The following is a 23,933-nucleotide window of genomic DNA, read 5'->3' on the forward strand; positions in this document are numbered from 1 at the left end:
TGCCTATCTCTTCTCAATTCTCTTTAAAGATACCATCTTGGTCACTAGAAATCAGTCATAATGAGAGTTTTTACACCATGGAAATTGTCTATCCCTTTAAATTAGGGTTTTTTAAAAATCACCTGGAGAGCCAACTTACCACTGCAGTGATTAATAAGGCAAATGAATGAATAACACAATCGTAGGCAGAGGTTTCTTTAGCAGATGATCAAGGAAAGACTTTCCAAGAAGGGGACATTTGAGTAGAGATCTGAGTAACATGAGGGATGAAACCATGACAACATCTTGGGAAATGGCATTTAAACCAAGAGAAATAAGCAAGCATTAAGAGATTGATGCAGGAGTAAGCTTGGTCCAACCCAACAAAGTCAACATGGTGGAATAAAATAGGAACAACAGACTGTGGATGCTGAAGAAGCCCGCCAAGGCTGGGTCATAGACAGGGTGCACAATGCAGTAACAAGTTTGGACTGGGGATTCCCCTGGAGGATTTTGAGCAGATAGGTGATGAAATCTAATGAGTACCAATTTTTGAATGTTACTCTGGCTGTGTGGGTGAGTGAACCATGGAGGTGAAATGTGGCAAAAGAGCAGTTATACAGGTAGTGAGAGCAGTTCTAGAGTGAGTGTTGATGGTGGCCTAGATAAGGGTGGTAGTGCTACAGATATTATGTTTCCCGATTCAGGAACCATTTTGTAGTTAGAGCCTCCAGGACCTGAATAAAACACATGAAGGGAAAGAAATAATCCAGGATTATTCCCAAGGATTTTTATTTGTTTTCATTTGCAAGGACAACTGAATTAAGACTGGAGCTATTCTTTTGAGAAAAGTACATTTTTAAGAAAAGTAATATCAAGACTTTTGTTTTCATCTCTGTGATGCTCCATTAGAAATTCAAATGAAATTACTGGTTAGTGACAGATGCAGCATAGCACTGAATGGGCTCTGCCACCCAGGGAAGCTGCTTCAACTACGCTGCTTTCTAAACTGGAGAACAGAAACAGAAGCATGCTGCTTGCACAAAGTTATGCAGATTACAAACATGGCACACATGAAATGCTTAGAGCGCTGTTGTGGTTCCATTAAATATTAAATGTTAAAATCAGTAACAGTAGTTCACCTATTTCACATATATTACAAAGAATCTAAATCATATTTTTATAATTATGAAAGACAAAAACACATTGGGTACCAATTGACAAGAGGATTTATAACTTGGAAGCTTTAACTAAAAGAAAGAGAGAAAAAGAAATGGATTAAATTAAACAGATAAATTGATTAACAGATAAATATTGGGGTATTTTAACAACTAAAGTATTTAACTGGAGATAAAGATGGGCTCTTCACACAAATAGTCATTGATTTTGGTTGCCTTGCTTATGGTAATGAACAGAGAAGAAAGAAAGGGTGTTATGCATGATATAGTACACATTTTGAATTATTAATTTATTACTTAGTTTGAAAGGTCATATTACTGACTATAATGATACTGGCAGGCCCTTTAAATTCAGTGGTGTTTCTGAGGTTCTGCTGGTTGTCCCTCACTTAGATAACCCTTACATAACAGAGTGTGTGCAATTCCTATGGGATCTGGAACCAGGAATATAAGAGATCATATATTTATAATTTTCAAATAACTAAATTTCCAGAACTAGTTATATGGAGAAAGTTGTTCTTATATAGTATCCAATCAATAAAACAGGTATAAAACTTTATCCATGGCCAGCTCCGTGGCTCACTAGGCTAATCCTCCACCTGTGGCACTGTCATCCTGGGTTTTAGTCCCAGTTGGGGCACCAGATTCTGTCCCAGTTGCTCCTCTTCCAGTCCAGCTCTCTGCTGTGGCTCGGGAGTGCAGTGGAGGATGGCCCAGGTCCTTGGGCCCTGCACCCGCATGGGAGACCAGGAGGAGGAGCCTGGCTCCGGATCAGTGCCGCGCACCAGCTGCAGCACGCCGGCCGCAGCAGTCATTGTGGGGTGAACCAATGGAAAAAGGAAGACCTTTCTCTATGTCTCTCTCTCACTGTCTAACTCTGCCTGTCAAAAAAACAAAACAAAACAAAACAAAACAAACAAACAAAAAAACACAACAACAACAACAAAAACCTTTATCTATGAGGTTGGCACTGTGGCATAGTGGGCTGTCTTCAATTGCAGCACTGGCATCACATATGGATGCTCATTCTAGTCTCTGCTGCTCCACTCCTGATCCAGCTCTTTGCTATGGCCTGGGGAAGCAGTAGAAGAAGATGGCTCAGGCACTGGAGCCCTAAACCCAAGTGGGAGACCTGGAGAAGTTCCTGGCTCCTGGCTTCACATTGGAGCCCAGCTCTGGTGATTGCAACCATTTGAGAGTGAACCAGCAGATGCAAGACCTTTCTCTCTGTCTCTCCCTCTCTGTAACTCTACCTCCTAAACACACACACACACATACACAAATTTTAAAGAAACTTTATCCACAATATGCTACCAATTTAAAAAATACATTTGTGTTTGTTGGGGGAAGGGGACAGAGGGGATACAGTAATCCTAAATGTTAATGTTAACTAATTTGTTATAATACATAAAAGTAAAATCTATACAAAAAAGTTAGCTCATGAGACAAAAATTCATAAATATCACCATAATTGTTATGAGACCTAAATAAAAATCTCAAGGTTTATACTGGAAAAATAATTAAGATGAAAGTAACAATAGAAAAACAAAACGCTTCAAGAACAAAAGTTGCAGCATTAATCTGAAACCATCCTGAAAATACTAGAATGTAAAATTTTTAAATAAAGAAAGATGTCTTGTGAAATGTACTTTAGACTTATTTATGTGAGACAGAGCTCCGATTTTCTTCATTTCCCAAAAGCTTGCAACAACCAAGGCTGGAACATGCTGATTCTAGAAGCCTAGAACTCAATCCAGGTCTCTCAGGTGAATGGCAAGGATGCAACTACTTTAGCTAGAAACATACTTTCTTTATTTTTTAAAGATGTTATTTATTTAATTGAGAGGTAGAGTTACAGACACACAGAGAGAGAGAGACAGAGAGAAAGGTCTTCCTTCCGTTGGTTCACTCCCCAAATGGCTACAACAACCAGAGCTGCACAGATCCAAAGCCAAGAGCCAGGAGCTTCTTCCTGGTATCGCATATGGGTACAGGGGCCCAAGCACTTGGGCCATCTTTTACTGCTTTCCCAGGTCATAGTAGAGGATTGGAAGGGGAGAGCCAAGACTAGAACCAGCACCCATATGGGATGCCAGCACCGCAGGCGGAGGATTAACCTACTGCGCCATGAGCTGGCCCTGAAAGATACTTTCATGTAGACATGAAGGTCACAGGTAAATTTGGAACTAGAAATGTTAAGAACATCAAGAAAAGTAAAAGTAGTCTTAATACAGTCAGTGTACAAATAGGCTAAAAAGAACAGATTCTTTTCGGGAAACTGACAATAAACTTTGGGAAAAACATCCCAGAAAAATATCCCCATATTATATATAATCAATACAGCATACTTGTATGTATTTTTTGTAGAAACCAAAAGCTTTTAGAATCCAGAAAGCCAGTGTATATTTAAAGAGTCATATTCTACTTGATGTTTAAATATTTACATCAATAAAAAGATGCATCAGGGATTGGATTAGCAAATTATGCTATTTCTGAATGGTAAAATTTGTATTTTATTATAGAGGAGGAAGAGAACATAATTACGGTAATAATGTCACAGTAACAGTGAGCGCAAAGTTCAGCAATGGGAAGACTCAGTGCAGCAGTCCATTTATTCAACAGTTTCTATTGGGCACCTATTACATACCAGTAACCAACATTCACAACATAGATGTTGTGAATCTATGTGATATAATTTAATGCTGTAAAAAGGAGTATCAAGAATTCTTACATGTGTGGGCTGGTGTTGTGGCATAGGCAGTAAAGCTACCACCTGCAATGCCAGTACCCCATATGGGCACCCATTCATGTCTCAGCTGCTCCACTTCTGACCCTGCTCCCTTCTAAGGACCTGGGAAAACCAGAAGAAGATGGCCCAAGTGCTTGAGCCTCTGCGACCCATGTGAGAGACTCAGATGAAGCTCCTGGATCTGTCCAGCCTGGCCCAACGCTGGCTGTTGAGGGCATGTGGGGAGTGAACCAGCAGATGAAAGATCTAACTCTTTCAAATAACTAAATATGTTTAAAAATAAAAATAATCCTTGTTTTTCCTGTCTTACAAATGCTTCCTCTGTAAAATTTAGAGTAGGGGGTTCAATTTTTTAAGAGGTAAGGACTTTAAATGCTATGTTGATATGTCAACATTCACACAGGGTTCTATTGTGGTTATGTGGTAGGCTGATGCTCTTAAAAATCAATAAACCATATCAAATGATGAAAGGATTTAGAGTTCTGTAAGCCATTTTGATCAAATTAGCTTACGGATGATGTTTCTCAAGTCTTCTAAATCAGTGTTTATTCTATGGCAATTGAGATCACCCAAAGAATTCTACTCAGAGATTCACAACATTCCTTAACATTATATAACATCACCAATGAATAGCACTTAGTAGTGTGATAATTCTGAGACATTTTGAGAAGACCAAAAACATATATAGACATTTAAATTGTCTCCTGATATTTTCAGTTGTATCTATCTATCTATCTAAACACACATAATCTATCTAAAGACAAAAAATGTTAGTAGCATTTTGGTAAATCATAAGTTCCACTTCGAGGAATAGTTTAAATTTTAATACTATTTTGTATCAGTTTGGTCTCGGTTTCAGTGAGATCATGATTAGTGGCAAATTTAGTCTTGTATAGAGCAGAGACGCCTTGATACTCCTGATTACTCAGAAGTTCAGGTAAAGAGTTAAGTCTGCTTGGAACATAAAGGTCAGGCTCTGAAATTAAAGAGAATGAGGTTTCCCATTGCTTCCTAGTTGTGAAATTGAGTAAGATGTTTCATCTCCTTGATGAAAAATGTTTTCATTTGCAACACAAGAGGGCTTCAAGTAATTCATGGAAGGTGTGATTAAAAGAAAATGCCCATTTTCCAAGAACAGTTTGAACACCCTCATGGCCTATTTCTTAGAGTTGAAAAATTCTCCTTAGAGAATATTTTAGTGAAACATTTTGCCCAATGTCTAGGATAAAATATGTTTCCATGAATTCTCAGTAGAAACTTTCTAGGCACAAAAATGCCTGTGTTGTGATTCTAACCATGAATACTCATGTATTATATAAGTATTTATATGATAAAAGTCATAATTTAGGCAAATAAGTTAGTTCATTGCCTCTTTTTCTACTTAATATGGGACTTTCATTGATGACTTAATTTAGCAAGCCAAAGAAACCTGTCCAGAATTTACTTCTTGAACATAATGCTATATATGTCAGCTTTTACAGTCCTCAAAGTTTACTGAGGTACTTTTCACTGCTATTCTTTCCAATATTTTATAATAAAAAATTATTGCATCTCTCTCAGAATGTGTCAAAATTATGCCAAGAAATATTAGAGAACTGTGACTGAAAATATGAACCATTACCACCCCACACCCATTAGGATGGTAACTATAAAAAAACAAATCAGAAAATTACAATTGTTGGTGAACCTGTGCAAAAATTGGAATTCTATTTAACTGCCATTTGGAATGTCAAATGGTGTAGGCAATACAGAAAACAGTGTGGCAATTCCTTAAAAAAAATTAGAAACAGAAATACCAATATATTTTGAAAAGATCTAGTAATCCAAATGTTGGATATATAACCAACACAAAATGAAAGCAGGGACTCAAATATGCCCATACTCATAGCAGCAATATTTGCAAAACTCAAAGTGAGGAAGTAACCCAAGGGTCCATTAGTGAACAAATGAATAACACCGTGGGGTGCAAACACACAGTGGAGTATCGTTCCTCATTAAAAAGGGAGGAAATTTTTATCTAGCAAAGAGTTAATCAGGAATACAGCATTTCTTTTTGATTTTTATCTTTGATTTTCTTGTGTGTTTGGGAGTGAGCATGGGCTAGATGCATAGCAAAACTGAGAGAAAGGTACAGAAATTCCCCATATATTCTTGTGCCCCCACACACGTCTTTCCCCATTATGACTTCTCTGATTAGATGGGTGCTTTTGGTACAACTGATGACTCTATTTTGACATATCATATTCACCCAAAGTCCACAGTTTAAACTAGGGTTCGTTCTTGCTGTTGTACATTGTATAGGTTTGGACAAATGCATCATCACACACATCTCTCCTTTTGCTATCATACAAAGTATTTCCACAGCCCTAACATTTCTATTCTCTGACAACTCATCACCCTGTCCCTCTCAAACACTGATTTCTTTTTAAAGAAAGTGAAAAATATTTTTACTGTCAGTTTCTGCAGAGTGTAGATGAAAACCCTAACTCTGACACATCAAAAGGTAATTCACGAAGCAGGAGCTACTTCAGTGATCAGTCTGGGTGCTCCATGAGGTTATGTAAAGTAGAAGTATTTAAGGTACCACACATTTATATCATATAGGCTATTTTATAGCCAAACAGACTATAAGTGCTTTATATATTCCCCTTTATGTCACAGTATACACTCCTATTCATCTAGATACATATTTACAATGCTAGCAGGGCCATTTGAAATCTAATGTGCCCAATACAAGTATGAGGATACTTCAAAAGTTTGCGGGAAAATGAAATTAAAAGGTAAATTAAAGAGTGAGTGTTGGCCTAGTGGTTAAGTCAATCTTTGGAATGCCTGTATCCCACATCAGAATATATCTGTGTTTGAGTCCCAGCTCCACGCCTGATTCTAGTTTCCTGCAGATACGCACCCTAGAAGGCCGCAGGTCATGGTTCAGTTGGTAGGGTCCCTGCCACCTCCATGAAAGACTTGGATTGAGTTCCTGGCCCCTGCACTGGGGTTGTTGCAGCCATTTGGGGAGTGAATTACCAGATGGGATCTAGCTGTCTTCCTCTTTGAAATAAATAAATATATAGATAAATATCTTCTTTAAGATTTTTAAAAATTTATTTGAAAGAGTTACAGAGAGAGGTAGAGACAGAGAGACAGGTCTTCCATCTGTTGCTTCACTCTACAGATGGCTGCAATGGACGGAGCTGCACCGATCCAAAGCCAGGAGCCAGGAGCTTCCTCTGAGTCTCCCATGAGGATGCAGGGCCAAAGGACTTGGGACATCTTCTACAGCTTTCCCAAGCCATAGCAGAGAGCTGGATCGGAAGAGCAGCAGCTGGGACATGAACCAGCGCCCATATGGGATGCCAGTGCTTCAGGCCAGGGCGTTAACCCGCTATGCCACAGTGCTGGCTCCATAAATAACTTCTTTAAAGAGAAGTTATTTGGTACAATAAATTTATAAGACAAGTTTTGGTGTAAAAATTTTTTAAATCCATGTATAGATTTTCATTAGACGCATTTTCTATGAACATTTTGAAGTCACCCTCATGTTAATCATAATAGTGGAATCTATTTACAAAAAAAACTGCAAAATATCAGTTATGTGAACTACAATAAAATTAGTTTATAAATCTTTTTGTGACTAATTTGATATTTGAGTACATTCAAAATTTGAAGGAAAAATATCTTTTCATCACTAATTATTCCTACTGAGAAAAAGCATGTATTCCAGTTGGCAACTATGAGCTTTTAGTATGGATAGTAAATAATAAGAAAATAGACCACTAAGTAAACTACTCAATTACTTGGCATTTTAAAGATTATTCTTCTTCGGTTCCTAACCTGAACCTCATTAATTACCTTAGGATCATCAAATGAACCAATGCTAAGAGGCACTGCTCATCTGCATTTTTGAACAGGTGCTCTTGGCTGTACTATATTACAAGGCTAATTTTCCTTTTCCTCATTCATTGTCTCAGCTAATTTGCTATCAACTACCATGACCTCCTAACAGCAAACCTGGCTGAAAAGCCAAACAAATGAAGGTGAAGAATTTTGACAAAGAAATTTATTACTTTTAATATTTAGATGCAAATGTACTAATAAGCAAAAGGTGCTGCTGCCCCCCAATATCTCCATTTGGGGTGGGGGAAGGGTACATTCTCTTGGCTATTACCTTGACTGGAAAAATGTGACACAGTCAGGTTTTGTATATTTAAACGAATAAACTGAACAGTGGTAGGTGTACTTGTGGTGGGAGCCTCCAAATGGAAGCTCACTATATGCAGCCATCCAACCTTGATTTAAGACTCTCTCTTTTGTCTGTCTCTGTGTCTCAAATAAAAAAAAATGTTTTAAAATTCAAGCAATAGGTATGATACTCTAACTGTAGAACAGAAGGCATTATAGTTTCAATGCTCATCTCTGATTTTTAAAAAAGATTTTATGGGCAGAGCCAAGATGGCGGAATAGTGAAGGCGCGCACCGATAGTCCAGGAAAATTTAGTTTAATAAAAGGGGAGTTACGGTAGCCTCAGAAAAAAGAACCAGGAAAATATTGCAGAGGAAACCCTTCTGGATTGAGTGGTCGCGAATTGGAGGACCTACTGGGAGAACAAGGTCGCCCACCGCGCGGAAGCCGAGCCGCGGGACCGAGCCACGGAAGCCGAGCCGTGGGACCGAGCTGCGCAAGCCGAGCCGCGGGACTGAGCCGCTGGAACGCGAGGTGAGCCGAACCTCAATAGCCAGAGACACCGACAGGCAAGCGGAGAGAGGAGACTAGAGGGAACGACCCCCGGGGTGGGGGGGAACTTCACCAGGCTAACTGGAAGAGAGAGAGGGAAAAAAAAAAAAAGGTGACTGGCACGGACATGGGTTTCTTTCTCCGCTCACCTCTCAAGGGCGAGCAAGACAAAGAGCAGGCGCCATCTTGGACATACGTCATAAGCAGAGCGACCTCAGGTCTGCACCAGCCCTGAGCCTAGCAGAAAAACCTGACTCTGGGCGGGGCAAATTAACAGGAGATTAGGACCTAGTAAATTTGTGGTGCTACTGAACTGAGACTGTGAAAAAAGAGATGGTGGGGGAGAGAACTCACGGAATTCACGTGAGCACTCTCCAGAGACACTATAATTCCGTAACTTTGGCAACCCAGTGGGAGACTGAAGGAGAATTTGAGCCCACTCTGAGGGCCGAACAGATTCCCTGTGTGGTCCTTGGGAAAGAGCTTCTGATCTCTGGCTCCTGTGGGTATATCATTTGCCTGCTAACTACCTCCAACTTCGTTCAGCTGTGCTGAATAACTTCCCTTTTGAATCAAAAAAAAAAAAAGAAAGAGAGAGAGAGAGAGAGGTTTACCACGCCTAACCTGGGAGTGTCACCTTTGGCACACCAAACAGAGCTCTCAGGCCACACCCATCTCAAGCCCTAAGGCTCCATCAAAAACAGATAGTCCACTTAATCTAGAGTCATAGTATAACAAGAAAAAGCACCACAGTGAAGAAACCAAATATCTCCAATATGCCAAATAACAAACGCAAAAACCGAGGTAATAAAAACAAGGAAGTCACCATGAAGCCCTCAAATGAAAAAGACACCCAATTCAAAATTATGAGGATGATGATATAGAAGAAATGCAAGAAGCAGATCTCAAAAAATTGATAAGATATTAAGAAGTTCTCAAAAACAAATTCTTGAACTACAGAAATCCTTAATGGACAAGATAGAAAATCTCTCTCGTGAAAATGAAATATTAAGGAGGAATCAAAATGAAACGAAACAACTAGTACAACAGGAAACTGGGATAGTGACTGAAGTGAAGAATTCAATAGATCAAATGAAAAACACAATAGAGAGCCTTACAATCAGAATGGGAGAAGCAGAAGAGAGAATATCGGACTTAGAAGACAGAGAACAGGAAAGGATACAGTCAAACCAAAGAAAAGAAGAGGAAATTAGAAATCTGAAACATATTGTTGGGAATCTTCAGGATACTATTAAAAAACCCAACATTCGGGTTCTAGGAGTTCCTGAAGGCATGGAGAGGGAGAAAGGATTAGAAGGCCTTTTTAGTGAGATATTAGCAGAAAATTTCCCAGGTTTGGAGAAGGACAGAGAAATACTAGTACAGGAAGCTCACAGAACCACTAATAAACACGACCAAAAGAGATCCTCACCACGACACGTTGTAATTAAACTCTCCACAGTGAAACATAAAGAAAAGATCCTAAAATGTGCAAGAGAGAAACCTCAAATTACTCTCAGAGGATCTCCAATCAGACTCACAGCTGACTTCTCATCAGAAACTCTACAAGCCAGGAGGGAATGGCGAGATATAGCCCAGGTACTAAGAGAGAACAACTGCCAGCCCAGAATATTATATCCTGCAAAGCTATCATTTGTGAATGAAGGTGAAATAAAGATTTTTCATAGCAAACAGAAATTGAAAGAATTTGTTGCCACTCGTCCAGCCCTGCAAAAGATGCTTAAAGATGTGTTACACACAGAAACAAAGAAACACGGTCATCAATATGAAAGAAGGTAAAGGAAGGAAACCAAGGAAGGAAAGCTCAGCAAAAGATCACAGGGAATTCAAAGCATATATTAGAACTTATCTTTGGCAAATGGCAGGGCAAAGTTACCACTTATCATTAGTCACATTGAACGTGAATGGCCTGAACTGTCCAGTTAAAAGACACCTATTGGCTGATTGGGTTAAGGAACAAAACCCATCTATTTGCTGCTTACAAGAAACTCATCTTTCCAACAAAGATCCATACAGACTGAAAGTGAAAGGCTGGAAAAAGATATACCATGCCAACAGAAATGAAAAAAGAGCAGGCGTAGCCATCTTAATTTCAGACAACATAAACTTTACCACAAAAACCGTTAAGAGAGACAAAGAGGGACACTACATAATGATTAAGGGATCAATTCAACAGGAAGATATAACAATTATCAATGTATATGCACCTAACTACAGGGCACCGGTTTATCTAAAAGATTTGTTAACGAACTTAAAGGGAGACTTAGACCCCAATACAATAGTACTGGGGGACTTCAATACTCCACTCTCAGAAATAGACAGATCAACAGGACAGAAGATCAACAAGGATACAGTAGATTTAAACGACACTATAGCCCAAATGGATCTAACAGATATATACAGAACTTTCAATCCTACAGCTAAAGATTTTACATTCTTCTCAGCAGTACATGGAACCTTCTCTAGGATTGACCACATACTAGGCCATAAAGCAAGTCTCAGCAAATTCAAAAGTATTAGAATCATACCATGCAGCTTCTCAGACCATAAAGGAATGAAGTTGGAAATTAGCAACTCAGGAATCCCTAGAGCATACGCAAACACATGGAGATTGAACAGCATGCTCCTGAATGAACAATGGGTCATAGAAGAAATCAAAAGAGAAATAAAAAACTTTCTGGAAGTAAATGAGGATAACAGCACAACATACCAAAACTTATGGGATGCAGAAAAGCAGTGTTAAGAGGAAAGTTTATATCAATAGGTGCATACATCAAGAAATTGGAAAGGCACCAAATAGATGAACTTTCAATTCACCTCAAGGATTTAGAAAACCTACAGCAAACCAGACCCAAATCTAGTAGGAGAAGAGAAATAATTAAAATCAGAGAAGAAATCAACAGGATTGAATCAAGAAAAACATTCCAAAAAATCAGCCAAACGAGGAGCTGGTTTTTTGAAAAAATAAACAAAATTGACACCCCATTGGCCCAACTAACTAAAAAAAGAAGAGAAAAGACCCAAATCAATAAAATCAGAGATGAAAAAGGAAACGTAACAACAGACACCACAGAAATAAAAAGAATCATCAGAAATTACTACAAGGACTTGTATGCCAGCAAACAGGGAAACCTATCAGAAATGGATAGATTCCTGGACACATGCAACCTACCTAAATTGAACCAGGAAGACATCGAAAACCTAAACAGACCCATAACTGAGACAGAAATTGAAACAGTAATAAAGGCCCTCCCAACAAAGAAAAGCCCAGGACCAGATGGATTCACTGCTGAATTCTACCAGACATTTAAAGAAGAACTAACTCCAATTCTTCTCAAACTATTCAGAACAATCGAAGAAGAGGGAATCCTCCCAAATTCTTTCTATGAAGCCAGCATCACCTTAATTCCTAAGCTGGAAAAAGATGCAGCACTGAAAGAGAATTACAGACCAATATCCCTGATGAACATAGATGCAAAAATCCTCAATAAAATTCTCGCCAATAGAATGCAACAACACATCAGAAAGATCATCCACCCAGACCAAGTGGGATTTATCCCTGGTATGCAGGGATGGTTTAATGTGCGCAAGACAATCAATGTGATACACCACATTAACAGACTGCAGAAGAAAAACCATATGATTATCTCAATAGATGCCGAGAAAGCATTTGATAAAATACAACACCCGTTCATGATGAAAACTCTAAGCAAACTGGGTTTGACAGGAACATTCCTCAATACAATCAAAGCAATCTATGAAAAACCCACAGCCAACATCCTATTGAATGGGGAAAAGTTGGAAGCATTTCCACTGAGATCTGGGACCAGACAGGGATGCCCACTCTCACCACTGCTACTCAATATAGTTCTGGAGGTTCTAGCCAGAGCTATTAGGCAAGAAAAAGAAATTAAAGGGATACAAATTGGGAAGGAAGAACTCAAACTATCCCTCTTTGCAGATGACATGATTCTTTATTTAGGGGACCCAAAGAACTCTACTAAGAGACTATTGGAACTCATAGAAGATTTTGGCAAAGTAGCAGGGTATAAAATCAATGCACAAAAATCAACAGCCTTTGTATACACAGACAATGCCATGGCTGAGGAAGAACTTCTAAGATCAATCCCATTCACAATAGCTACAAAAACAATGAAATACCTTGGAATAAACTTAACCAAGGACGTTAAAGATCTCTACGATGAAAATTACAAAACCTTAAAGAAAGAAATAGAAGAGGATACCAAGAAATGGAAAAATCTTCCATGCTCATGGATTGGAAGAATCAATATCATCAAAATGTCCATTCTCCCAAAAGCAATTTATAAATTCAATGCAATACCAATCAAGATACCGAAGACCTTCTTCTCAGATCTGGAAAAATTGGTGCTGAAATTTATATGGAGGCACAAGAGACCTCGAATAGCTAAAGCAATCTTGTACAACAAAAACAAAGCCGGAGGCATCACAGTACCAGATTTCAGGACATACTACAGGGCAGTTGTAATCAAAACAGCATGGTACTGGTACAGAAACAGATGGATAGACCAATGGAACAGAATAGAAACACCAGAAACCAACCCGAACATCTACAGCCAACTTATATTTGATCAAGGATCTAAAACCAATTCCTGGAGCAAGGACAGTCTATTCAATAAATGGTGCTGGGAAAATTGGATTTCCACGTGCAGAAGCATGAAGCAAGACCCCTACCTTACACCTTACACAAAAATCCACTCAACATGGATTAAAGACCTAAATCTACGACCTGACACCATCAAGTTACTGGAGAACATTGGAGAAACCCTTCAAGATATTGGCACAGGCAAAGAGTTTCTGGAAAAGACCCAGGAGGCACAGGCAGTCAAAGCCAAAATCAACTATTGGGATTGCATCAAATTGAGAAGTTTCTGTACTGCAAAAGAAACAGTCAGGAGAGTGAAAAGACAACCGACAGAATGGGAAAAAATATTTGCAAACTATGCAACAGATAAAGGGTTAATAACCAGAATCTACAAAGAGATCAAGAAACTCCACAAAAACAAAACCAACAACCCACTTAAGAGATGGGCCAAGGACCTCAATAGACATTTTTCAAAAGAGGAAATCCAAATGGCCAACAGGCACATGAAAAAAAATCAAGGTCACTAGCAATCAGGGAAATGCAAATCAAAACCACAATGAGGTTTCACCTCACCCCGGTTAGAATGGCTCACATTCAGAAATCTACCAACAACAGATGCTGGTGAGGATGTGGGGAAAAAGGGACACTAACCCACTGTTGATGGGAATGCAAACTGGTCAAGCCACTATGGAAGTCAGTCTGGAGATTCCTCAGAAACCTGAAGATAACCCTACCATTCGACCCAGCCATCCCACTCCTTGGAATTTACCCAAAGGAATTTAAATTGGCAAACAAAAAAGCGGTCTGCAGCCTAATGTTTATTGCAGCTCAATTCACAATAGCTAAGACCTGGAACCGACCTAAATGCCCATCAACGGTAGACTGGATAAAGAAATTATGGGATATGTACTCTTTAGAATACTATACCGCAGTAAGAAACAACGAAATCCAGTCATTTGCAACAAAATGGAGGAATCTGGAACACATCATGCTGAGTGAAATAAGCCAGTCCCAAAGGGACAAATACCATATGTTCTCCCTGATCGGTGACAATTGACTGAACACCAAAAAGGAAACCTCCTGAAGTGAAACGGACACTATGGGAAACGGTGACTTGATCAGCATAGCCCTGACTGTTAATGAACAACTTAATACATTATCCCTCTTAGTAGTTTTTTTGTCTGTTCTACTTAATATGACTGGTTTAATTCTGTAATTAATACACAGTTATTCTTAAGTGTTGAAAATTAACTGAAATGTGATCCCTGTTAAACATAAGAGTGGGAATAAGAGAGGGAAGAGATGTATAATTTGGGACATGCTCAAGCTGTCTTGCCCCAAATGGTAGAGTTAAAAACATACCAGGGGATTCCAATTCAATCCCATCAAGGTGGCATGTACCAATGCCATCTCACTATTCCAAGTGATCAATTTCAGTTCACAATTGATCATAATGAAAGGACTAAGAGTCAAAGGGAGCACATAAACAAGTCTAGTACCTGCTAACACTAACCGATGGAGTAAATAAAGGGGAGAGTGATCCAATATGGGAAGTGAGATACTCAGCAGACTCATAGAATGGCAGATGTCCTAAATAGCACTCTGGCCTCAGAATCAGCCCTAAAGGCATTTGGATCTGGCTGAAAAGCCCATGAGAGTATTTCAGGCATGGAAAGCCAAGACACTCTGGCAAAAGATCTCTGCGAGTGAGATCCCAGTGGAAAGAACAGGTCATCAAAGAAGGAGGTACCTTTCTCTGAAGGGAGGAGAGAACCTCCACTTTGACTATGAGCTTGTCTAAACAAGATAAGAATCGGAGAACTCAGAGGGCTTCCATAGCCTTGGAAACTCATGACTGGAGCATAGGGAGACTACTGATGCCACAGACAGGAGTGTCAATTGGTAAAGTCAACAACAGGAGTCACTGTGCACTTACTCCTCATGTAGGATCTCTGTTCTTAATGTGCTGTGTATTGAGATTTAATGCTATAACGAGTACTCAAACAATATATTTCACTTTGTGTTTTTATGGGGGTGCAAACTGTTGAAATCTTTACCTAATGTATACTAAACTGATCCTCTGTAAAAAAAAAAAAAAAAAAAAAAAAAAAAAAAAAATTGTCAACTCCCAACTTGACTCTCACTGGGATTAAACATGACAATAGGTCTGCTCTGATTTCATCATCATTTAAAAAAAATCATCTATTATTTTTCACTTTATGTTTTTGTGTGAAAGCAAACTGTTGAAATCCTTACTTAATGTATACTAAGCTGATCTTCTGTATATTAAGATAATCGAAAATGAATCTTGATGTGAATGGAAGGGGAGAGGGAGTGGGAAAGGGGAGGGTAGTGGGTGGGAGGGACGGTATGTGGGGGAAGCCATTGTAATCCATAAATCGTACTTTGGAAATTTATATTCATTAAATAAAAGTTAAAAAAAAAGATTTTATGTATCTGAAAAGCAGGTGACAATGAGAAAGGGAGAGGTAGAGAAAGCCATCTTATAACCATAGGTTAATTCCCAAATGCCCTCAACAGCTGGGGCTGGGCCAGGCCAATACCAGGAGCCTGGAACTCCACCCAGGCCTCCCACATGGATGGCAGAGGGAGAAACACTTGAACCACCTTCCACTGTCTTCCCAGGCTCATTAGCAGGGAGCTGGATCAGAAGCAGAACAGCCAGGACTCAAATCCGCACTTTGATAAGGGATGCGGGAGATGTAGGCAGCAGTTGAACTCACGGTGTCACAATGCTGCCCCTTCTACCTCAAGTAACTCCTTTTAAGCTTTCATTACATAAATATTATTTTTCATGAAATACTGAAAATATATTGAACAAGATATTTTTCTCAAGTTATAATGAAAATACAACTTGTACGTAGCCCAGGAATTAAACCACTTGAGTGTGTATAATTTTTCTGTCACTTTCTTACATTATTCCCACCATATATATTCTGCTTAACGTTATTTTCGGGGTAGAAGATGAGGATCTAATATTTACTAAGTGTCAACTTACCTGTAGTAAGATGCAAGGCTCTTTGCCTACATCTCATCACCTTATCCCTAAGATAATACTCTTAATAAGAGCTGGGGCCAGCACTGTGGCACAGTAGGCTAAGCCTCCATCTGTGGCGCCAGCATCCCATATGGGCACCAGTTAGTGTTCAACTGCTCCTCTTCTGATCCAGCTTCCTGCTGATGTGCCTGGGAAGGAAGTGGAAGATAATGCAAGTGCCTAGGTCCTTGCAACCATGTGGGAGACTGGGAAGAAGCACCTGGCTCCTGGCTTCGGATTGACTCAACTCCAGCCTTTGCAGCCGTTTGGGGAGTGAACCAGTAGATGGAAGTCCTTTCTCTCTGTTTCTCCCTCTCTCTGACTGTAACTCTGCCTCTAAGATAAATAAATAAATCTTAAAAAAAAGAAGAAAAAAGTGCTACTATGTGCTCTGTTTTAGACATTACCAAATTGAAGAATACAAACCTGGGCTAATTTACCTGAAGTAAACAAAGTACAACAAAAGAAGTGACAGGTGAGAAATGGAACCTGGACACAATTCAGTCTTCTCCTCTTTCCTCAGCATCATTCTGATTTTCTTTACCTTTTACATGTTTTAATGGCTTAGCATAATACTGAAAAAATGTATTAAGAATTAAAATACATATGCTACCCCATTCCTTATTTTGTCAATTTCTAAAAAAGAATCTCCTATGTTATAGGTAAAATAGTTATATATCAAATTTATGCATAATAGTATATAAAAAGTATAATTTGTGCTTTAGAAGATCAAGGAAATCATATTAAAAGATGTTTATTCTGGTGCAAAAAATTTGGAAACACATGCATATGAGCAGTCTTCTGAAAGTTCATGGAAGATGTGTATTATGAAAAAATTATGCATGAATTTCAAAAATTTCTTGCCCCTAAATAACGCTTTTAAATATCATTTTCCATGAAGTCTTTGAAACACTTTCATATGTGAGCATATAAAGTAAAATTGAAACTCCTACAATAAAATGAAAAAATAGTCAATATCCCACCATAATGATGAATGCAGTTGCTTTAGATGTGGGAGCCTCAGACAGCTGTGAAAATTACCCACATTCAATCTATTTTAGGAATTCCTATTCAGTCCTTTCATAACAGAATTAGTGTGAATTAAAAATTTTACCATTGTTTTTCCCAGAGATTTCTTCCCTATATATTATTGTTCCTATTTCAAAAGAAACAACCCTTTAATTTATGTCATGGCTTCAAGTAGCATTTTTCTGAGTAGTCATCTTGACTCTATTTGAAACAGGATCTGTATTTCCAAAATGCTTACATTATCATGATTTTTTAGATTTTATCAGCATTTTAAATCAAAATACATAGCCCTTATGTACCTTCTTGTTTAAAGAGCACCATGATAACCTTTCCTCTCCTTTTTTTTTTTTTTTTTTTTTTTTTTTTTGACAGGCAGAGTGGACAGTGAGAGAGAGAGACAGAGAGAAAGGTCTTCCTTTTCCATTGGTTCACCCCCCACAATGGCTGCTGTGGCCGGCGCACTGCAGCTGGTGCACCGCGCTGATCCAAAGCCAGAAGCCAGGTGCTTATCCTGGTCTCCCATGTGGGTGCAGGGCCCAAGCACTTGGGCCATCCTCCACTGCACTCCCAGGCCACAGCAGAGAGCTGGACTGGAAGAGGAGCAACCAGGACAGAATCCGGCACCCCAACTGGGACTAGAACCTGGTGTGCCGGCGCCGCAGGCAGAGGATTAGCCTAGTGAGCCCCAGCGCCGGCCTCCTCTCCATTCTTATTCCGAATTTTTTCCACTAGGAAACAATAAAATCTCAAGCCAAAACAAAATAAAATAAATTCTAGTCCCAGACTCCTTGGTTACAAAAGAAGAGTTAAATTAATTAGAACCTCCTTTTCCAAACAATATTATAACTGTGGGAGTCACACAGAGTGTAACTAATATGACAATGTTTACAGCATCTTTAGAAAGATCAGAGAGAAAATTTATTTCATGCTTTATATAGAAAATATCAGCTTACCTCCCCGGAAAAAACTGTATGTTGAAATCCTACCCTTTAATGAGCCCTTCTGATTGTCCTTAAATTGCTGTCTATTTTGGTTTGCTGTTACACTGGGGTTTTACATGCACACCAGTGAAAGAGTTAAGTTTCTCTGGGAGTGTATACTGATTCTACGTCCTTATAATAGCTGTAAACGCCAGATGGAGTTCAGTTGTTATATTGTTATTATCATTATTTCAACTTTCTTGCCATCATACTATAATATTTATTCTGCTACTCTGGAAGTTGTGGCACAAAATGATTAAATCATTTGCTCAAGATATCCTGTGAGTAAATAGAATTCAGAAAAGTTAATAACCCCTTAGTAATAAATGTCTGAAAACAATCTACTTATAAAATAAGTAGCTACTTTCTTCTAAATAAATCATTCTATTATTGTAACACTTATTGCAAATGTTAAAATGTAAAAGAAATTTCCCAGTGTGGTGATTTAATCAAGGAAATCTAATGTGCATTGAAATTTAAAATTGTAATTTATTAAAAAGTGCTTCATACAGGAACTATGTAGCTATGGCACTTGTTGAGATTCACACATCTTAACGAGGAAAACTAATAAATGCTCAAATCTTTGGATGAACCAATGGCAATCAATTATTTAGTGATATGTACACATTTATTACAACACTCCTAGCTTTGGCTCCCACCTGGATAATACCTCATATTGTGCTGAATAACCTAGTAATCCTACATGGTATAGGAAAGAGAATCTATGCCACTTTAGAGGCATTGGAGTATACCAGGAAATGGAAGACTCATTCCCATTTTGTGACAAAACCAATGATGTCTGTATTTTCCCATGGAATCCAGAAGAACATAGTGTGGCGATTCTTGAACCTGAACTGGGGAGGAGGCGTGGAGGCTTAAAATACATTTAACAAAAAAATTCTTATGAGCTCTCTAGGCTGAGATCTTCAGATTCCCAGTTAGGAGATAACTAGTAGAGTATGAGTTCTGGGTTTAGACCAGGATGAAATCACAGCCTTCCCTACACTAAGTTTATAAAGTAGTCCAAGTAGTTTAACTTTTAGAAGACTCGATTGCTTCAACTATTCAACTATAACACTGGGTACCTTACAGGGCTATTTTGAGAAGTTAAATAACATGGATGTCCATGCTGTTTCCATTGCATATGTCTTAAAATTGTCTTTCTGCAGCTTTGTTTCATTGCTCAGGAAGTGTTACCCACATGTGGTGCTGTTTCTCATTCCCAAGTCTGAGGTCAAATGAGAAATGTTAATCCCACTTTTCAGAATTCCAACAAAATCAGTGTAACTTTTTACGTAACTGAATATTTGACTAAATTAAAACATTGACTCAAGTAGCAATAATGATTTATATCATTTTATAGAGGATTTGTGATCCCCTCTCTCTGATCCCCTATACAAAGTAGGCTGATTTGCCAGAAATAGGAGAGGGCTCAAGTAAATAAGGATGTAGGCAGACACATCCCTAGAACGTAGGGCCATTGGCACACTTATGCTCTGAGCCAGTCCCACTTGCAATTCCAGACTTCAGAGCCAGGAGACCTGGGTTATACACAGAACTCTGCTACTTGTTATAGTGACCGATCATTAAGATTTCTTTGACAATTCATTCATCTTAAGGGTATTAAGATAAATGGGAGGAAGAAAAGAAAATCAGGAAAACAAATCCATATATTAAGAAACACTGTGGGAATGCGTAAGTGCGCATGCAAAACAAATTTAGGAAAATATAGATGGCTTCATTGAAAAAACGAGCTTTCAAGTGAATCCTCTGACTGGCTGCATTAATACTGATAGGAAAGTTGGATAGAAATCATTTTGTAAGGGGATCGACACGTAGCCTAGGCCTTCAGATGCCAGTCGAGAAGCTTGCCTTGTAGGGCTGGCATGGTGCCGTAGCACGAAAAGCCTCTGCCCATGACATTGTGGCTGGTTCACACCCTGGCTGTTCCACTCCCTTCTAATGGCCTGGGAAAAGCAGTAGAGGATGGCCCAAGTGTTTGGGCCCCTAGCATCCATATGGAAGACCCAGATGAAGCTCTTGGTTTCAACCTGGAGTAGTGAACCAGATAGCTGCAACTCTGACTTTCAAATAAATAAGTGGATCTTAAAAAAAGAAGAAGAGGGGCCGGCACCGTGGCTCACTTGGTTGATCCTCCGCCTGCGGTGCTGGCATCCCACATGGGAACTGGGTTCTAGTCCCGGTTGCTCCTCTTCCAGTCCAGCTCTCTGCTGTGGCCCGGGAGGGCAGTGGAGGATGGCCCAAGTGCTTGGACCCTGCCCCTGCATGGGAAACCAGGGGGAAGCACCTGGATCCTGGCTTCATATGGGCGCAGCGCACCGGCTGTAGCGACTATTTCAGGGGTAAACCAACGGAAGGAAGACCTTTCTCTCTGTCTCTCTCTGTCAAGTAAAATTTTCAAAAAAAAAAAATTAGAAAAAAGAAGAAAAAGTAAAAAGAAGCTGACACTGCACAATGAAGCATCTTGATTTGATTGCCACTTCTGGCACCCAATTCCACCTCACTGCAACTGGATGACTCAGTTAACTGGGCACCTGGCATTCAGGTAGGAGACTTGAACTGTGTTCACTATGCCTAAATTTGGCTCTACCTTGACCTTGATGACTGTAGGCAGTTGGGGAATGAATAAAAGGATGAGAACACACACATTCATATTATCTCTCTCAAATGGATGATTTCTTTAAAAAAAATTCAAAGAAATGATTTAGTAAAAACTTGTGATTACACCATCCAGCTGTAAATTCAAGGTAAAAATGCTATGTTTGATGACAGGTAAATGGTATTATGTTTAAGTTCAAAAGGTAGTGTAAGTGATTTATACAAATTATATTAATAACGGACTCTTGCTGCATGTGCAATCTAAATAAGTAGAGAGCAATAAACCATCACTATTTATTAATTCTCTGTCCCAGGAGGTGACCCAATTCATTGGACAACCAACTCATTCTTAATTGGCGAAGTAGACTTTTAAGGATCATATGAGTTGAGGAATTACTGGCCCAGTTGTTTTTTAACCAAAGGGGGACAAAGTCCATTTTGAGGCTAGGATCTCTGGGAATTCACGCACGGGGTTAAATGACCTAAAGCCTGATTAAGCCACTCCCTGACAATGCTCCAGGATTGCCTAGTAGATGTTCACTCCGCGCTGATATTCAGCTGCTATATATCGGGATGGATAGAATTAATTCATGGCAGTGGCAACTGAGCTGCAGCACTGAGCCCCTGTGCCATCCATTTGCCCAGATCCTGAAGCATCCCTTTCGCATGGAAGCAGGGTTGAGCAATGGGAGCTATCACGGTGATGGCTCCCCAGTCAGTTAACTGTATCTGTGAGACTTCATTGGTGCAGCCTTTGATGAAATGGGCCTAGACTCTGGAGGAAGGAAATTGTCCTTATGTTTGTGGCAAATGACATCCACTAGAGAAACTGCTGATGCTCCACTGGTTCCTGCCTACCCACACCATGACAACCTGTGAAAACCACGACCTCTCTGGTGTACAGGGTTTGTGATTAGCTACGTTGACCATCCCTGCTTCACTAACCATGAACTCTTCCTGATGTGTTTCCACAATGGGTAAAGAAGGAAAAGATGAGGATTCCTTCTAGGCTGATTTCATAGAAACTAAGAGAAACAGGTTGAATTATAAGGGTCATTATGTTCAATGCCTCCAATCTCAGCCTTCAGACAATTAAATCACTTTGTATTTGGAATTAACAGGAAAATAGGGGAATATTTTTCTAGATCCCACACTAAATCAATTTGCAAGCCTAAATACTTTGGGGATAATGCTTCTTGATTAATAACTTGAGCTTGATCTGAGTTTTGTAAACAGAAGTAATAAAGACATTAAGAAGGCACTCAGCCAATGCAACACAAATTCTAACAACTTCTAGCATCAATTTTATATACGAGGTTAATTCAAATGTTTGTGGAAATTGGAATTTTTAATGTGAAAAAATTAACATCCTCACATAATTTTTCATAATATGCATTTTCCCACAAAATTTTGAAAAGTTTTTGCAAATACAAGGCTTGTAACTTTGTTTAGTGGCTCAAATTTAATTTAACCAAACTGCAATAGTCTGCTCAACTCTCAGTAATAAGAGGAAATTTACCCCAAATCCTTGTTATCCAAGAACCTTTAAGTGCACATGCCATTGTTATCTTAAAAATTAAAAATGGCACTGTTGCATTTTCTTTATGTGAAATTTTGTTAATCTGTATTTTCATTAAGTCCAATGAATTCACACGGAGTCAGCTCTTGTTCAATTCCTAAAACCCTTCACGTGGAAGCATTTTAGCTGCACATCATAAACAAATGTCAAAGTTTAATGTAGCTACAAATGAGCAGGGCCCTTTGTTCATTGTATCAAGAAAATAATAGAATGTGATAAGAAATAATATGTGCTTGCTCAAAAAACAAATAAATACCAAATACAAGATACAATTTGAAGAGTGAAAAAGAAGAAGGAGGCACTATACCTGTTGTAAATCAAGCGTAATTGTCACATAATGGTATTCGATTCCATTCTTAATACTGGGACTCTGCCACCAAGTGTTCTTCCCATCAATAGCGTTTGTAATCGGGTGTCTCTCTATTCAGTCATTAGTAGCATGAGAAAGGAGGAGAGAAGATCATATAATGAGTTGACAGTTATTTCTTTAAAGGGAAAAAAAAGTAAAGCTAATTAAAACAATCATCCTGTGGATATCAAACATAAAAATAAAAAGAGAGCAACTCATATCGCTAACAGAATTTATTAAGAGACAACTGTTTCATAGTACTGTGCATGGCATTAGGAAATTGTTAAATGCTTAGGCTGTAAGAGAAGCTGCTTGGCACTGCAGCATCAACTAAAATGGGCAGCTTTAAAGATAACCAAAGAAAGTGTGAAGAAATAATATTGAAATCCAATTGATGTGTCAATCATTCAAAGCAAATCTCTACTGTTTGAAGCAGCTCTACTAGGCCATCCACTTTGTGAACAAAAACAGGAAATTGGGAATTGTGGTAGAAAGGCATTTGAAGATTTGCCCATCTGACACATTCATTATTACCAAGACTTGGGCAATCCAGTGTGTATCTGGTTTTAATACAAGATGTTGTTAAAGCCTCCCTATGAGGCTTTTTGCAGCAATTCTTCAACTTGCCAATTTTCTTCTACTACCAAAAACTATCATGAAAAATGTCCCAAACTTCATATAATTTTTTTTTAAAGATTTATTTATTTATTTGAAAGAGTTACACAGAAAGAGAAGGAGAGGCAGAGAGAGGGGGCGAGAGAGGTCTTCTATTCACTGGTTCAGTCCCCAATTGGCCACAACAGCTGGAGCTGCACTGATCTGAAGCCAGGAGCCAGGAAATTCTTCCAGGTCTCCCACCTGGGTGCAGAGGCCCAAGGACTCGTACCATATTCTACTGCTCTCCCAAGCCATAGCAGAGGGTTGGGTTGGAAGTGGAATAGCTGGGTCTCGAACCAGCGCCCATAGGGGATGCTGGCATTGCAGGTGGCGGCTTTACCCACTAGGACACAGCACCTGCCCCACATAATCATTA

General features: G+C 39.1%; 1 protein-coding gene across 2 annotated transcripts in view; it reads right to left on the reverse strand.

Annotated features, from left to right (window-relative positions):
• The window catches only part of LAMA2 (laminin subunit alpha 2), a 707,630-nt gene that overhangs the window by 497,139 nt on the left and 186,558 nt on the right, over positions 1-23,933 (reverse strand). For both annotated transcript variants that reach the window (XM_070073612.1, XM_051855341.2), the window contains exon 3: positions 22,859-22,971. In XM_070073612.1, the coding sequence (XP_069929713.1) occupies positions 22,859-22,971 (113 nt within the window). The remainder of the gene's footprint in view (positions 1-22,858; positions 22,972-23,933) is intronic.

The sequence above is a fragment of the Oryctolagus cuniculus genome, chromosome 5 (assembly GCF_964237555.1).
Source record: "Oryctolagus cuniculus chromosome 5, mOryCun1.1, whole genome shotgun sequence".
Classification (NCBI taxonomy): Eukaryota; Metazoa; Chordata; class Mammalia; order Lagomorpha; family Leporidae; genus Oryctolagus; species Oryctolagus cuniculus.